Source organism: Erpetoichthys calabaricus, chromosome 4, assembly GCF_900747795.2.
Source record: "Erpetoichthys calabaricus chromosome 4, fErpCal1.3, whole genome shotgun sequence".
In the NCBI taxonomy this organism is placed as follows: domain Eukaryota; kingdom Metazoa; phylum Chordata; class Cladistia; order Polypteriformes; family Polypteridae; genus Erpetoichthys; species Erpetoichthys calabaricus.
This window is the reverse complement of record NC_041397.2, coordinates 67,434,919-67,452,720: the sequence shown is the minus strand read 5'-3', so window position 1 is coordinate 67,452,720 and position 17,802 is coordinate 67,434,919. Positions and strand designations below refer to the sequence as shown.

At 37.5% G+C, this 17,802-nt stretch overlaps 1 protein-coding gene across 1 annotated transcript; it reads right to left on the bottom strand.

Moving 5' to 3' along the window:
- Positions 1 to 439: 439 nt before the first annotated feature.
- On the bottom strand, positions 440 to 17,520 carry dct (dopachrome tautomerase). The gene is made up of 8 exons (XM_028799560.2): positions 17,122 to 17,520; positions 10,952 to 11,251; positions 9,326 to 9,426; positions 8,161 to 8,327; positions 5,891 to 6,067; positions 3,620 to 3,755; positions 1,186 to 1,387; positions 440 to 737 (listed from the first exon to the last, which is right to left on the bottom strand). The coding sequence occupies exons 1-8, from the start codon at positions 17,411 to 17,413 to the stop codon at positions 568 to 570; spliced, it is 1,545 nt and encodes a 514-aa protein (XP_028655393.2). The 5' UTR covers positions 17,414 to 17,520; the 3' UTR covers positions 440 to 567.
- Positions 17,521 to 17,802: the final 282 nt, after the last annotated feature.

The window sequence follows — 17,802 nt, the reverse complement described above, 5'->3', positions numbered from 1 at the left end:
TCACAGGTTCGTTTCTCCAGTAGAGGCAGCACCTTTACCTATAAAAAGGTGGGCGAGCAGTTATGTTAAGGTCCGAATTCTTTGACCTAGCTCTCCATCTCACACAAGAGAATTCATTGGATTGGTCTATAAGAGTGCTTGGATTTAATACATTTGGATCATAAAACTAGTTAACCAAATTTTGCAAAAAATAAGTTGTTCAGAGTAATTTGACAAACTCTTTTGGTTTTAACATTTCTACGTGGAGCTGCTGCATTAAGGCAATATGAATGCATGATCATGGCATTGTGGTTTTAATTAAGGCACCACTGAAGCCTAGAATACATGTAATATTTCTAGCTTAGGTGTAAAGGTAATGCAGCTAGAACCTGCAGAAACAGTACTGTTCAGTAAAAAGTTTAAAGTATCAGTTTATTAAATATTATACATTTATTCTCCACCCCTCCCCAACCCAAGGGAAACATTTCTAGAAAGTATAACTGATTGCTTTAACTTCTAGAGAGTGTAGAGTACTGTGGATATATTATTATATTATACAAGTCCATAAACATGGGATAAATTTCAAAGCTAAGCTTCCTCTGTATATTTTTTGTTAGTGAACTCTGCCTTAATAAGAGGTTCAAAACCTTCTCTCTGTTTTTTCTTCAGGAAGAGGACCAGCAATAGGAGCAAGAGGAGAAGGCCCAATAAAGCTCCACCAACCGTGGAGCCTATCAAAACTTTTGCAGAAGCAGTATCTGAGGGGAGAGACAAAAAACACACATTAAGAGTCCATGACAAAAAAGCAAACCTCAATTTATGGTGTTTTTTTTTAGATATCATCCCTGCAGCAGACAGATTTAACTGCATTTTACAGCCCTACTCCCCAATTTAAGAATGTATGGTGCAACAGGGTAACAATGCTTTACATGGAAGTACTGTACTAAAGGTCTATCATTTTCCTCTCAATTTGATTCATGAACAATATGCAGGAATGTAGACTGGAGCTACCTTGGGCACACTATACCTTTTCAAAATTGGTCTGTCAAAGGACAAAACATTAAAGTATTCCAAAATTTAAATGGCCTGCAGTCTAAGATTAGCAAGAATGTTAAAATGAGCTTACACCTCATCTTGGCATGAAAACATTAATTCTATCATATATCCAAACAAGCAAGTTGAATCTTGAGGATTTAAAATATTTACCAGAAATAGCTACAGCATAGGAGTATCCCAACTGTTCAGAATTAACAAAAATATCTTCATTGGTTACAGGTGGGAAGAAAGGCACCATGTTGTATTTTCTGTTGTGGCCTATGGGAGCTAGTTGCTCAGGCCAAGTTGAATTAGCTGGAGCAAACGTCTTCATCCATTCTTCAAAAATTGCATCAGTAAAGGCATGTAAAACCTGGGAGGAGGAGGAAAGTAAAATTTTTTGAAATGGCCAATGATATTGTAAGAGAATCAATATTCCTTCAGTTCATTAGTTTTGCCGAAGACAAGTAGGAAGTATTTTGGTTATGTCAGTTTAGAACATGGAACTGAACAAGGCTGTCAAGTATCCAAAGCTGCTTCCATTTGTGGTCAGAATTGTTTACCTGCACAAGCTTATAGACTTGAGTAATAGCCCTTTAAAATCGAGGACAATCCGGACCAAACCTAAAATTTACACAAAACAGTAAAGAGATCCCTGCACTACATCACAGAAAGCTATTTTATCTAGAAACAAAATGTCTGGGAGAGTACAGAACTTCAACTAGCAGTGGAAATTTGGCAATAGTTGCCTGCCTTTAATGAATCCAGTTTGATATTATGATAAGGATCACTTTCACTTTTTTGGCCAACACTTTCTTTACAATTCCAAAATGACATGGTCTTTTCAAAGAATAAATGAATATCCTTTGAAGTGTGTCCAGTGATTGACACCAATCATAGGGTGGGGGTAGAATACCATAATGTTTTGCTTCTTCTAGCCTAGCTAGCATTAATGTAGTAAATTTTGCAGACATCCTTTAATAATTCTGGATAACCATCTGGATCTGTAGCTTTCCTACAAGGACATTTTCTAGAATCCGAAATGTTAAGCCTCATTGGGTTCTCTCCCCCCCCGCCGTTACTCTACAAGCAGTTTGATAAATTAGGACAATTTTAAATCTACTGGAGGTATTAATAGGACCTGCTTCATTACATGCATATTTAGATATTCCTTAAACACATTAGCAATTTCTTTGCTTACTAAATGTGTCCCTTTTACATTGCTTGTAATAAAAGGGCCATAACTTGATTAGTACTATTTCTTCTGTAGTCAAAAAAAATTAAATTTGTAGAGAGCCTTAACATAACTGGTTAGGTGACCATGCATTCTTTGTCAATTTCCTAAATGGAAGTCAGAATTATCAATATTTCAAATTTTGCTGTTATTCTACTGCAGAGAGTTACCAGTTGGTTATAGTCAACTAAAAACAGACATCACATTTACAAGAATTAAAATGGGCAAAAAAGGTTTAGCACCCTTAGATTGGCACACTTTGTTAAATGCAAGATTATGGCAGCTATGCTGGATAAAGTAGCAACCACTAATGGACAAGGTCTAGCATGCAATTAAAATCCTGTCATTATGATATTTACACAAGCTTATATTTAAGCATTTATAATTCAGTTTGAATGACAACTCCTATCAAAGGATAATACATAGAGGACCATTAGTTTCATTTAATGTTTTACACCTTTAAAGTACATCAGGATCCACCATGGTCTCTAAAGCCATTAAAAGGAATTGCCTGTAGGAATAAATGTGTTGATTCCAGCCTTTTTAAAAAAAAAAAAAAAAAGCTGATCTCTAGTAGTTATCTGGGTCTTTTGCACCCAACTCCCTGTATACTATCCTGTATAGCCAAGACTAATATATTATTATTATTATTTATTATTATTAATATATATATGTCTTGGCTATACAGGATATTCATATACCACCCCTTCCACCAGAATGTTTAAACCTGGCTTCTTATCGTTCATTTCCTACACCACATGCTGCTTATATTATATATAAATTACTTGCTCATAACCAGATATTCAGATCAGCAAGTTTAGAAACTTGCAAAAGTCCTTGGGAAAAAATGACTTTAAACAGATGCAAATTGGCTCCACACAATGACCATTGGCCATGAAAGGCTCATACCCCTTCCAAAGAAATCTTTGATTAAAAATTATTCCAATACAGAAGTGTTATTGTATGATTAACTAATGCCCTCTTTTTGAAGCAATTTCTCCATTAAGACTTATTTTCCTGCATTCTGTGCAAAAACTAAAACCTTGAGTGGAGTTGTATCAGATGGTTTGCGGTACCTACATGTACTTGGATGGGGATAGTTTATTTCCTATTATTTCAGAATAAACCAAAGAACAGGGCAATATGGAGCTGCAATTCTTCCTAGCAACAAGTACAAAATAGGAAGAAAATTAATAGGACTACTGCATTACAGGAAACCTGCAGAAAATTAAAGACCATCACAAAAAGGTAAACCACAAAGACCGCATCACGGTTAAAGAAAATACAGTTGCTACGAGTTGGCAATACCACATGGTGTATCACCATAACAACCCATATCCAAAATATTCCACAACAGTCAAGACTACTTACCACAAATATAGGGTCATTGGCTGCAGAATGTGACAAAGCACTGGTCCCATTAAGAAAGGAATGTACTAAATTATGAAGGCTCATCATGGAGGAATCTAGTTCACCATCTGGTTTATCATACCCTTCAAGTGCATTTCTAGAGGGGCAGCAAATAAAACAAAGCATACCTGTTATTAGCCTTTGGTTCAATCAAAAGTATGTGGGTACTTTTTTTAATATATAAATTTAAAACACACACACACACACACACACGCACACACGTACACACACACACACACACACACACACTAAATGCAGGGTAAGGGCACCTATCCATCCCACAAAATGCATGCAGTGATAAATCATGAAAGGTATTCAGGTTAAAATTTGTTTACAAACTTCCATTGTAAAACCTTGTATTACATTCAAGAATGTTTGCGTTAGACATAGACTAGGAAAGTTCAACTGAAATCATGGATTTAACTAGTCAAATGCCTTTAATACACCAACTTTCTATTCAAAATAAGTCATGATGAAACAGGCAAAAATATGGAGCCCTGTAGCTGTCAAGTAAAAAAAGTTGGAGTTAATTTGATTGATCGATAGTGTTAAATAACACATTTGAAAGGATCATTCTTCATTTTCTCATTTCAGTAGCCATTTATCTTTCCTGGTATAGTTTAGAGAACTGGAACCATAAGAGTATAGCCAGCCAAAAGTTTGTCTACTCGACACTGTTCAGTGCCATTATTGATTAGATTTTAAGCTTAACTTTTCTTTCATTAACATTTCCACCACTCACTCCAGAATCACATTCTTAGAAAACTATTCTTGTAACTTCTCCTGCATTTCAAACTTTTCAGGACTCCTCAAAAGAACCCTTTCAACAGCAGAGGTCCAGCTAGTTGTTCTGCGCTCATATTAACACACATCTTACAGTTCACTGAACTGCAAGGTGGGGTGGGGTTGAAACTATCCAAATGAATTAATATGGAACAGGGCTCTGTACTACTGAAATAAGTGTTGGGAGGGGGTTTCTGTGCTGGATGGTGAAAATGTGCAACCCATTTGAACAGTTTTAAAACAAAACCACACACACACACACACACACACACTTGACACCTATGGGTCTCAAAACAAAAAGCAAATAAGCCACAATAAATTTGCAATATTTAAAATCAGAGGTGTAAAACTCCAGGCCTGGTGGGCTGCAGTGGCTACAGGTTTTCATTCTAACCCTTTTCCTAATCAGCGAGTAGTTTTCACTGCTAATTAACTCCTTTCCCTTCATTTCAATAGTCCTGTTTTTAAGGATTCAGTCCTCTGAATTGATTTGTTTCTTCAATAAATGACAGCCAACATAAGACACGTGAAACAAGCCAACAGATGACCAGCTAAACTGGGATTTCAAACTCCAACCAATTTCACTCCAAATAGTCTCTTAATGAGAAGCTGATTCTTGCTGTTAATTAAGCTGATTAATTCAATGGCTTGTTGCTGCTCTCATTCTGCCACAGCAGACATTTCCAAATCTTGATTTTTCTGTTTTTTCTAAGAACACCAACAAAATGTTTTGATGACCTGAGAGATCAACCTTACTGAGACCTTCACCTTTCTTAATTTTCAGATATTGTGTGGGCACAGGTGAGCTGGTCATATGGTGGCTTGTTTGATGTCATTGTTTGGCTACTAATTAAGGAAAAAGACAATTAAGGGGCCCGAGTCAAGTTAATTAAAACTAAAGCAAAAGAAGTTAATTAGCAGTAAAAATGGCTCACTAATGAAGATGGTTAGAATGAAAACATGCAACCACTGCAGCCCTCAAGGACTGGAGTTCGACACCTGTGAGTTAGAGTCATGGGTAGCATTAAAATATGGACACAAATGTACTTGCCTGTTAAGGTTTTGCAATCAAAGAATTGGTTATAAAATTAGACTTTCCATGTTCAACATTAAGTCAAAGCTTCTCTACATACAGTAATGCATTCTGAAATAAAATGTTAAGGTATTGTGAGAATACCCACAAAAAGACCTAGCAAGCAATACTGTAATACCATCCATCCATTATCCAACCAGCTATATCCCAACTACAGGGTCACGGAGATACAAGGTTGGCAGAAAAATATTGCATGTATTACAGTAAGCAACTTTGGAATATGGAACTTCTGTTAACATAACATGCCTGGCCTATAAAAGTCCTTCAGTAAATCTAGCACCTTGACACAGCTTTGTAGAAAGACATTAATTGGGGTTAAGGATATACTGTAGACCATTCACAGAATCATCCACTACCTAAAGCTGAAAGTAGAATTTGAGAAATAGGGTGGGTTATCAAAGTCTCCAATGGAAAGACAATTTCGCACATCCTCCATCGTTGGCAGGCGAAGGTCCTCCTGTAGAGGGCGTCTCTGAAGAAATCCCTCATTTGTGCCATTGCACAGCGTTACCAGTCGGTTGTAGTCATCTAAACTGATGAGAGAAAGAAAAAAAGGCACCGAGTGAACATATGAACACAAATAAGGCATATTGTACAGCTCCAGGTTACATCAAGTTCAAAGATTGAAAACCATTTATCAGGTTTTCTAAAGCAAGCTGTGGAAGGAACTATAGGACAATATGCTATGCTAAATTTTACCAAAGAATCAAGTCATAGGCTTTAGGATCACTTTTGGGGGTTTTTGGAAGAGGGAAGTAAACAGGCTTAAGTGTGTAGTGAGCAAATTGCAACATCTTCAATTTCAGCTGCAAACCTCTCTTGGATAGTAATTTAAGGATAGGAAGCTCCTAATTATATTGAGATGAACAGACCAGGGAGGTCATTGCCCATCACTCCATGGCCAGAACTGTCTCATTTACCTGAGGAGCTACAAAGCAAACATTCACTACTTATTCAAATAGCTGCTTTTCCTTCAAGATTTTTAAAAATACCGAGATTCAAGTTTCATGAGAATACACTCTGCAACCAAAGACATACTTTAAGCGGTCAGTGCAAAAGTTGTGGTTATTACTACCAGCACTAATTAGAGTGGGGGCCCTAGAGTTTTATACACTAACATTGAGATCATATGGACTAAAGTACAGCTTTTCAAACAACGCCTGTGTCAACTTTCACATTAGTAGCTTGGTACTATTTTGTTTGAGACCAATGTACACATTAGCACCCCAAAACTACAAGACCCAAAAGGAAAGAACTGGCATATGCATTAGATTTAAATAGAAATTGCTATCTGCAGCAACTGTACAGTATGGAAATTGTCCAAATACAAAATACTTGTGCACAGGAAAGTGTTCCAGGGCAAATGGGGTTAAATGAAAATTGTACTATACACTATCTACAACAGAGCTCAAGGGAACTGGTTATAAGATTACTTTAGGTCAAAGGGTTGTGCAGTTTTCAATTCGGCAAGAGAACTTTAATCCTGCCAAGGTTGCTCACTTTTAGTGAGGACCACAGGCTACTCATTCACTACCCAGTTTAATCCTATACAGTCGGGATGCAGAAAATCCTCTCATGTGAATGATTAGTATTAGGACACCATGCATATTGGATTCTCATGCTGCTACATATTGCCCCAGATTTAATCATATTCCCTCCCACTGTCAAAAAACACATTTGCAGTCAGTGGGGCTGGCTTGCTTAGTCTCCGATCTTGAGTGGCCTGCCATTAGGAGCAGAGCCACACATGTGCCAATGTGAACATTTTGAAAATAGCTGTTTCATATGTTTATTTCATCACCATTTAGAACAGAGGCTTTGTGTTTTTGTGGTTATGGACAAGGTTTATTTAATTAGGGCCATGTATGGTGTTAATATTAAAAAGTGATTAATTTCACCATCATTTAACTCACTCAAATGTGAAGCAAGAATTACAACTTGACTACCATCATGCACGCAACATGAGAATGTATGTTATTTACATAAAGTGATAAAGGTGGCAATACATGTCATTTTGCCAAAAGCAGTGGAATACTCCCCACTTTAACTTAAACTATGCAGAATTTTAAAATGGGAGCAACACACACAACCCTATGCTGAAATTCAAGTCCTGGTGCAGTACAATTTGATGTTTAAGTACATAAATGAACAGAACCCCCATGAACTGGTCTCCTCTACAACAAACGATGCCCACCTTTCTCCAAATAACAGACCAGTTTAGTTTTTTTTAAAAAAAAAAAAAAAAAAAACCCACACACACACACCAAAGCCTAAGCTTCATGGACCCAGATCCAGGGCATATACTGTACTGTAGTACATCTTATTGTATTGTTACACCCAATTTATAAATGGCTTTCTAACAAAACACCCACACAAACCCACCTGAATTTAACGACCATTTTAAAAATGTGCCTACACAAATAAAGCTGCATTCATTTTAAGTTACTGTTGGAGAACATAGTAATTAAACACAGGACAGGATACTGGTTGCATCCCTAGTGCAGCTCTAAGTATTTTCTTCTGTCATACTTACTATGACTGATGCAAATAGATTCTTGAAAGGAAATAAGTGCAAAGCGCTTCCAAGTGTATTAACAGACTATTTAAGAATACATGTAAAAATAACCTGTTACAAACAATCTCCCATTTGGAGAATCTGGAATTGGGGCCGATTAGACTTGGATCATCCTGATGTGGTCCTCCTAGCAGTGAATCTGTGCAAACATCACATTCATTTTTTCCAGTTGCAAAATTCCAGTAGGGTATGGCAAAGTTGTCATTTCCACTCAGCCTCTATATTAAAAAAAGCACAAACTAGTTAAAATTAAGGACACCTGCAAATGTAAGTGGAAAAGATTTTGCAAAGTAAAAGGGAAGGGAGAACTTTTTAAATATTATGGATTTCTTTGAAACCCAAGACCAAAGAAATTCTCTGCATTCATAAAGTCATAAGGAAAAACTAATGCAAATCAGAGGGTAAATGTTCCAAATTTGCATAATCAGAACTGTGACAACATATTGAAGCCCCATAATGCTGCTCAAGTAAAGAGCACTGGAGAGGACCAGAAAGGTCTAATTTGGGATTAAACAAACATTCTCGCATCTTTAAACACACTGCAAACCCCTCTGCCAAAGCTACACTGGGAGTGTACACTAGTAAATACAGAAGAGCAAACAAGGCATTATTACAAATACAAAACTCCGATTACATTCACCCATGCACCATTTCAAGCACTAGTAGGCTATACCAGAAAGGGTCAGTTTTAGACCAGATTGATCCCCCATTTACATGGGATGCCCTTTCCAAATCTTGCTGCAAAGATGAATCCCTCTAATCAAAGCAACCTTGTGACAGAGTGCAAGTTGGAACCAAAGATTTCCACACTGACAAGTTTTAAATTCACTCAACATGTGCTAAAAATAAAATTCTCAACATTACAAAGGCAGAGATTTACCAGGGTTGTAGAGGATATGTAAATACACCAGTAAAACCAAAAAACAGTCCATTCTAAACTTGTGTACATTTAACATTTAAAAAAGTTACCATAAAATGAACATGGCAAACTAGTGCAAAAAAACACACACCATTGAAGCAAAGAGGGAAATGGCTGCTGACAATATAAAATTCAAAGCTTAACAATCCAGTTTGCAAACAAACCAGAGCAAAATGCCAAAGAAAAAAGGAGGCCATGAAAAATTTGGGGAAAGAAACAGGGATTGACAATCTTACGTTTAACAAGATTCACTAAACAATCCATTAGAAGATGTCATTAAAAATGTTTCACTTATACCTGAAGATCTCTCTCCAGCAGCAAGAGATGATATCTGTGCCATGTAATGAAGGCAGGTCCTTGGTGAGAAAAGTCAATAGCTTTAAATGGACGGCCAGGTCCTAGATGGAGCAAGGAAATAACATGAAATAAGACGGCTATTCAAATTTTATTAGAATACGAGCAGTTTAAACAATATGTTCTCATATTTCAAAGCCAGACACCACAAAAAGCTAGAGTTTAGACAAGCCTCTAAACAATTACTGCACCCCTTAAAGTTAACATTTACCTCAAATTACTACAGTACTCGAACACAATTTGTTAGAGTGTTTGTGCCATTTCATAAATTTAACTCATTGAATGATTATTGGAATTTATATTTAAAAAAAAAAAAAAAAAGTTAATCTGTGGCATTAACCAAATTTTAAATGCAACATTTCACAGAAATAAATTTAGGTTTAAGAACTTTCACGTTCGGACTAATAATCCACAGAAGGCATGGCTTTAAAAAGCCAACATTTGTCTGGGTACTTTTTTAAAAAAAAAAAAAACAAAAAACACTCACATGCCACTTAAGACCCCTTTGAATACACACTCCAAAGAAGTTAAATCTTCTTGGATTTAAAACTAAAGGATTAAATATGCAATTTATGCATGTGACCAGGTTCTGCTGCTTAATTTGACAGTAGACACCATTTCAATTACACTGTAGAACCACAGTACAAGTAACCTTAGATTAAGAGTTTCTTCAAAATGGGAAGAAGGTAAAACCAACCTCTGAATCCTTTGCCTGACAAAGTTAGGCAAGTCTTCTCTGCCAGACGCACAATACATGTTACACCTAAATAACCTAATTTTTGCTTTTTAGCCCAATAAACCGGTCATGTTACCACAGAAAAACGTAAACATACAAAATGCAAGTCAAACCCGATTTAAAAAAAACCCCACATGCCACTCAAAAGCAGCTCTGTAGAATAGTCAGCAATCATTATTCAGCTATTCTATCAAAAAGCCGTTTAGCAAAAACAATTTACTAGCAATACAGCTGGGTCAAAGCTAGAGTAAGCTCCAAGGCCAACATTCTGGTTGAGGTTATATAAATTGAGGGATTTCTGGACAAGGCTCAACAGGCCCAGTGAAAACTGCTAATGTGTTCAATGACATTCTGTCATTTGTATTAACAAGTACAAGGGGAAAAAAAAAAAAAAAAGTTTTAGTACAGTATATTTAAAAGATTTCCAAACTGTTTTACATAGTGACTTCACGAATCTGATCACTGTTTATTTTGCCAATCATTAATACAAAGGCAATTCTACAACCTACTTTAATATTGACGTTTTCTGGGGAGAACCCCCCCCCCCCAAAAAAAACTACAAAATGTTTTCATAAGACTGCCATGACACTGTTAGCCATCAGAATTGCAGATGGCTAACAATTTTGCTTCAAGTTATAAGCAGTACTAAAGTGTTCTTGAACTTTGCAGTCTTAGATTCATCCTTAATCTTCTGATACACTCAGTGGATCATCTACAGTGCAGTGCAACCCCTAAGAAAGCAAATTTGGGAGAGCAAAGGGGACAAAGGGAAAAATTCTTTAATTTGTTAGAGGCAGTTACAATCTGCAGCATTTTGAAAAACTGTTACATACCTAGAAGAGTATCCCTCACAGAGTAGTAGTGGAGCCACACAAAGTAATTGTAGACGGACACATTCGCAATCTGAGGTTCTGTTCCATTTGGCCCCAGTAAGCTCAACCAATGCTGTGTAGCAATGACATAGTCTGGATGGATGGTATTTTTTGCTAGGTCAAGAAGACTTAGAAACTCTTCAATCTCTTCTGCAGTCAAAGAAAGAATGTCCCGCCTTACAACTGGAACTTTTCTTTTCTGACAATCTAAACCAGTCCATCCAAATTTGCACTCTCCGCAGTTGAAGCCAGCAAAGTTTCCTAAATGGGAAATGAGAAGAGAGAGAAAGACCAAAAAATAAATTTCTCAAAACTTCAGCTTGGCCAGAACAAGTTCTACTATAAGTACTCACAGGAATAAATTATGAGTTACTACAAGACACCAAACTACGAATATGCTTTGATTATGGCATGTGTCACAGGACAACTGGCATGGTGGTTCCATAGATTGAATCATTCGAATGATTCATGGCATAAACAAGAAGAGCACAAAACTAGTTACATCACTAGAACAGGGGTTCTCAAGGATCTTAAGGTCTGCAGTTGCTCCTGCCTCATTCCAAAAAGTTTATAGACACCAGGCCTAACAAACTTATAATGAAGGCAACAAGCCATATAATTAAAAACACCAAGACAAAAATTCCCCCCCACTGAGAACATACGTGTTGCATGGTCTGGAACAGATTTGTACCTCTTGGTCATTTCCTGTTCTCATTTATTTCAAATGATATTCAGATACCTCATGATGCATACACAGTTTAAATAGACATTTTGAGAGCTGGCATTTAGTTTGTGGTTTGTATCTAATTTAATGGCTAGTTAAGAGAACTAGCAACAGCTACTTAAAACTAAGATAGGCACCCAAGGGTTCCAAATCGTAACAAAACAAGTTAACTAAAACCAAGCAAAAACACCACACATTACTTAAGCAGTAAATAAGTGGGTTCTAGTTACAAATTTGGCTCACAAAAACCTGCAGCCATTGTGGATCTCCAGGATTGGGGAGGAGTAACCCTGCACAAGGATTAGTGTAATGGCTCTGCTGCAGCCAAGTTTAATCCAATACATACTGTAGCACTGAATGCTAATATTTAATCAGTTGGACATACAGCGGAACAGAATAAATGTTAAATAAAATCAGGAAATGGGAAGAGTTTTTTTTTTTTTTTTTTTTTTTTTAAAAACCTCTTCACTAAATACAAACAGGGTGTAGTTTAACTTTAAAAACAAAAATTAACGTTGGCAACACCAAGAGTTCAGAAAGACATTGAAATGGAAATAATTCTGTACATGATTTATAAGATGTCTTGCCATTCAAACTTCAGACTACTTGAAAGAAATTATTGGAAAATGTTGCAAGTTTGTATCATTCCTACATAAAACTTTCAGGATTCACCAACAACGTAAACAGCTAAGTAGTCAATTTCCCCATCACCACTAGTACACATATGTAGATTTCAAAATATACAATGAAAGTCATTCACTCCAAAGCTTATAAAATCTGGAGGTAACATTTTACTTAATCAACTGTCCCATTCATTTATTAATATCGTCAGTTGTAACAGCTTTGGCAGTAAAGGGACACTTTCATCATGCAATATCTTTACTTCATCCTGAAATATTTACATTTAAGTTGTGCAAGAAATGCTGCCCTTTGCAGAAAAAGCTTTGGTTAGCACACATATTTAACTAGTATACTAATCCTTGTATGCTTTTCATCTGTCTACTAGTCACTAACTCTACAAATAACAGCAGGTTTATCCATAAAGACATCAAATCTAAAACCATAAACAATGTTAGTGTTAAAGAACCTTTAACACTAAATTGTTTTTAGCTCCAGGCTTCTGATGGCCATTTCCAATAATAGTCACACTTCAAGCTGGTCTGTACCTGTTCAAGAACTTGGAAGAGTGAATGATTGCTGTAAAATCTTTGATATCCAAAAGAAATCTTGCAGTTAATGTCTGATCATTGCATCAATGCCATTATGCAATACTGTTGTCAAGTCTAACCAGTTGTGAGTGAGGCAGAGCAAATGTAAAGAGTAGAAGGAAATGCCACAAACTGTCTCAAATGGGGTGCTCAAGTCCCTGCCCTCTTGACATTCATATACACAATATCTTGGGGACACCTTTGATCAAGTAGGGAAGCTAAGCCAAACCAGCTAAATGACTACTCACATGTATAACTTATTTTACTGAGCAGTTATAACATGCATGTACGTGAAACATTGTAAACCTCAAAAGTGAGGAGTATGTATAGAAAATTTTAGTTCTCTTAAGAGTGCTAATGAAGAATCTTTGTACTCGGGAACCAAAATGTACATATCAAACTTTCCACGAAACCTTCATTCTGAGAAATCTGACCCTGGGTGTAGAATTTTTCCCACCTGTTGTGCAGCACTTTGGAACTGCCCCGCAGATGTTACTGTGCTTCATAAGGAGCCCCCCACCCAACCCCAACAGTTCTCTACTTCACAGGGTAGCCAACAAGCCCAGAATGAATAAATCCATTTGGAATCTGCACACATACAGTATTCATATTCACTCACCAGTAAGAAGGAACATAGGGTCATTTAGCAAGTACAGGTTGAGCATCTGTAATCAGAAACATCTTGAGTGCCGACATGCCTCCCATGTCATGGTGTATGCAAGGGGGCTGCACACGGTCAGTGGTTAGCACGGTGTCCACCCTCCATGATATTGTATATAACAGAGTTAAAAATTTAAACACCCCCACCCTTCACTTTCTGCAGCCTTTGCAATTTAAATTTTAATAGATTTGTCCAAAGGGCGTTCTATACGTTCTTAAAAAGGCCTAAATTGATTTGTTTCTCCATTTCATAAAGTTTGCAAGCCTTTCTGAAAACATGTTTTCACTTTGGCATTATGTTAGGCAAGCATTGCATTTTATTTAATATTCAGTGGATTTGCAGAATACACTAATCACTAGGAAAAAAACAAATCCCAGGACACTGCTGTCTTAGCGCCATGACTGCACAAGTCCAATCATTTTGCTGCGACAATGTGTACATTTTAGATTGTCAACTTAGACTAACCCTGCATCAGCAGCTGATCTGTGATGGCTTTTCACTCTGCCGCCAGCTTGGCTTCTGCCTTGTACAGACAGATTAGCTCCCTGTGCCATCAAAACTAGAAACTGTCAGTGATTGGACTTAAGTTTACATTTGTTAACTTTAGGCATGTATCTACCAACTCAGGGGTGACGTGGAGGAGGGGGTCCTATCTCAGCTCTGACAACTGAGCAGTAGTTAACAATCCAGCTAATTTAAACAATTTCTACTGCTAACTGAATAGTTCATTCTTGCATCTCATGTTAAAACATGCATGTTTCTATACCATTTTCAGACTTTCTTAATTTGTTTAATTTGGAGGAAGGCCAAATCCTCTGGCAGAATCAGACAACTCTAGACAGAATCAACATCTGATAAAACTAACTGCCAATTAAGATACACCTTCACAACCGGGGATTACCTAAAGAAAACTCGTGTAGACATTGGAAAAAGTGGACTTCTAAAGATTGTGACGAGGAGGATTTCCACAGCAGCTTATTCCCCATTTCTTTAAAACATCAAGAATTAAGCCACTTCACAGAGTTCCAAGTGTGACAAATGAAGTACTCACTCTTTTGGCTAACTTGCGCCTGTTCATTGACAGTTGGGTACATACCCTTAGTTTTAAAAGAAAATTGTTATTATGAAAACAAATTGAAAAATCTATTTTACAACGTCCTCTAAACCAAGTGTAAAATCCACTCCAGAAATGACAAAAAGCAAAGCTCCACTCATATCCATTTAATTTGTTCACTATTTTCATTCTGCTTAACCTGAAGGTTATGATCAGTGTTGGGGTAACACATTAAGTAATGTGCATTAAGTGTAGCCTAATGCATTACCGTTTTATACACAAAAAAGTGCATTACTGGAAGCTTATTCCTACCAAAGTATTGCTTCTTTAACCCCACATGCATGTTGCCTGCAGGGATCAGTGTAATATTGTGATCAGTGACAATGAGCTAGAGGTTAAGCACTGGTGTAGCATTCAAATCGATGTAAACATTTTACTATTTAATCCAGCATGTGCATATCTGCTTGGTTCAAGGAGCCAGTGATCACAGCAAATGGTGTCGTTACTACACTGGTCCTTTTCAGGGCTCAGTCACATAGCCAGGCAGAAGTGTATGCTGCATGTTGTCCAATATCAAACCTATTGAAAGGTGCTTGTTTTCATCCAGCTATTTGCTATTGATATTTTGAAACTGCACAATTGTTGTTCATACCACAACTCTTCAGACCCTCCTACTGGGCTGGTTTAAAAAAAATAAAAATAAAATAAGCACTGGCCTACATTGATTAAGATATTACAGATAATGTTGACAGCTATAACACTCCCCCTTCCCCATTTAAGTTATACAAAGCTTTAAAAAAAAAAAAAAAAAGTTTCAAACATCCACCCCAAGAACCAACATTACATCCAGAATCATAAAATTAATGTAACCAATGTAGTCAAAAGTTGTGATTTTTCACAACTTAAACTAAATATTTGAAATCCACCCCAAAAGATCCTGAAAGAAAGCAGTCACTACATCAAAATTCTGCAATTTTACCCAAAACAAGTGAACACATTTTTTCCTGGTTCTCATACAATAAAACAGCATATGAAATCCTTACACCTCAAAAGGCACCTTCAATCCATCCATCTACATATACAGAAACCTATAGTTAACAACTACAGACCACAGACTACCCTTCAGCAGTACAAAAGAACAAATCCTGCTCAGGGTTTAACCTGGAAAGGTTTAATAACTGAACTGGATAATACTGATGAACTTTAAAATTACATCTTTAACCATATATTTGTAATACAGTACTTGTCAGGAATTGCTCAAACGGTTTTCCCAATTTACATTAAACATTGCATTCTACAAAAATTCAAGGAGGGAATGTAACAGGGTTTACAAATATTCCATGTGTTAAATTTTCACACCATCCAAACCTTTGTCAGTCTACAGCACTGGCATAGTGCTGGATGTTTAGAGCACAGCTTATGAGCGTCCACAACTGTGCCCTCTGTGGCACAGCAGCAAAATCCACCAAGGCACCACTCGCGTAGTTTCACCAAGGACAACTTCAGTTACAGTGAACGTGCAACCAATTTGTGATCACTTGTTGGGATGGAAGTGCTATTTTAAGGCAGGTTATCATGGGGTTTGTGCATAACTGCATTTTTATTAAATACAGTGAGTGTATAGGCCATTGTCGATTGCAAGCACTTCACATAAAGTACACTAATCCCATCACAAATTGTTTAAAACAATGTACCATTTACTAAGCTAGTGTAACAAAACTTGTTTGACCTAATAAAAATTCATGCAAGCATCTGCATTTGGATTAATAAGACTTATATTTGACATGTCGGCAGGTTGGTTCTGGCTAGCAGCTGGGAGCCACCCCTTTATATTGTGAGGCCCAGGACCCTTGGACTTCAGATCCCTCACATGATTTGGGAGAAGGGGGCAGAGATGGACTCTGATAAAATCAGTTGTAGAGACTAAAGTGGACTCTCACCACCCTCAAGGTGAGGCGATTTGGTGCAACGTCAGTTTAACATTTATTCTGTTTAAGATCAGCAAACTGCTACTCTGACGACCGGTGTCTCACTTTTACTACACGCATGGTGTCAAACTTATCTAGGCGATTGCTGGTTTTCTACCGACACCAATTTAGCGGCTGTTGCTAGTAATGAAAATTTCATCACGCTCAATATTTAGAATCCACAACTAACTCTTGTTCGTTTATCTTTAAAGCGACGTACAGATTAGACAACAAAATCACAATCGGGTCCGATTTCACCTTGCGTGCGTTCACCAAATCATCCATTTCAATAAGTTATCTAGAAGGAACAAAAAGTGTTCCACGTTAGGTTTCGTGTTCCATATTGTACATTTATCTGTCCTCGCAGTTACGTGTTCTTTTAGTTAACTAGAATATGAACGTATGTTCCCGAGTGTCTTAGATGCTACATAATAACTAACTTCATAGCGTAGTCTTCGACAGCACACCATCTTTAAGCGATGCGCAATACGAGAAATCAAGAAGAAATACCACTCACCTACGCAGCGACAAGTTTGGTTAAAGAATTTCAGCGGCCACCTCTCCCGGTCATCCACGTTGCGCAGCGTGTACGGACCGCTCCACGGTTTGTCATCAACTCTGACCTCAAGGCAGCTACCTCTCCCCACTAGGATGCCACACACATTTGACAGATCGGGACCGAGCGGCGGGCAGCAGCGCTTCGAAACAATCGCTTCTACCGTCGCACAAGCACGCGGAAACTGCGCGTTCACTGCAACGCAGCAGAGCCCTAGAGCTACGAGCAGCGATAGCCACCAGCACGTCTGCATGACAGAGTTGACCGAAGACACGAAAACAAATGACTGGAGGTTTGCTTGTTTCCGAAGTTTAATGCCGCATTACTAAAGTGTTGTTAATTAGGCAAGACTGAAAGTAGATTTATATGTTGGCACAAAGGGCTAATTAAGGGGATTAGACCAAAAACTTGCCTCGTGGTCGAGCACCTGACAGACATCTCACAGAAATGAGAGTGAAAGGGAGGAGGCAGAGGGCGAAGGGTTTGCGTTGATTTAAACCTTTTGCATATATTGTTAGGTCATGTTAATTCCAGATGAGCAGGATGTCAAAAGCTGGATTGTGTTATTTATAAATGGTCTTTGTTAAGTTTCGTGTGCTTCGTTTTTTATTGCCAAAGGCGTTTCTCTGTACTTCGCTCTCT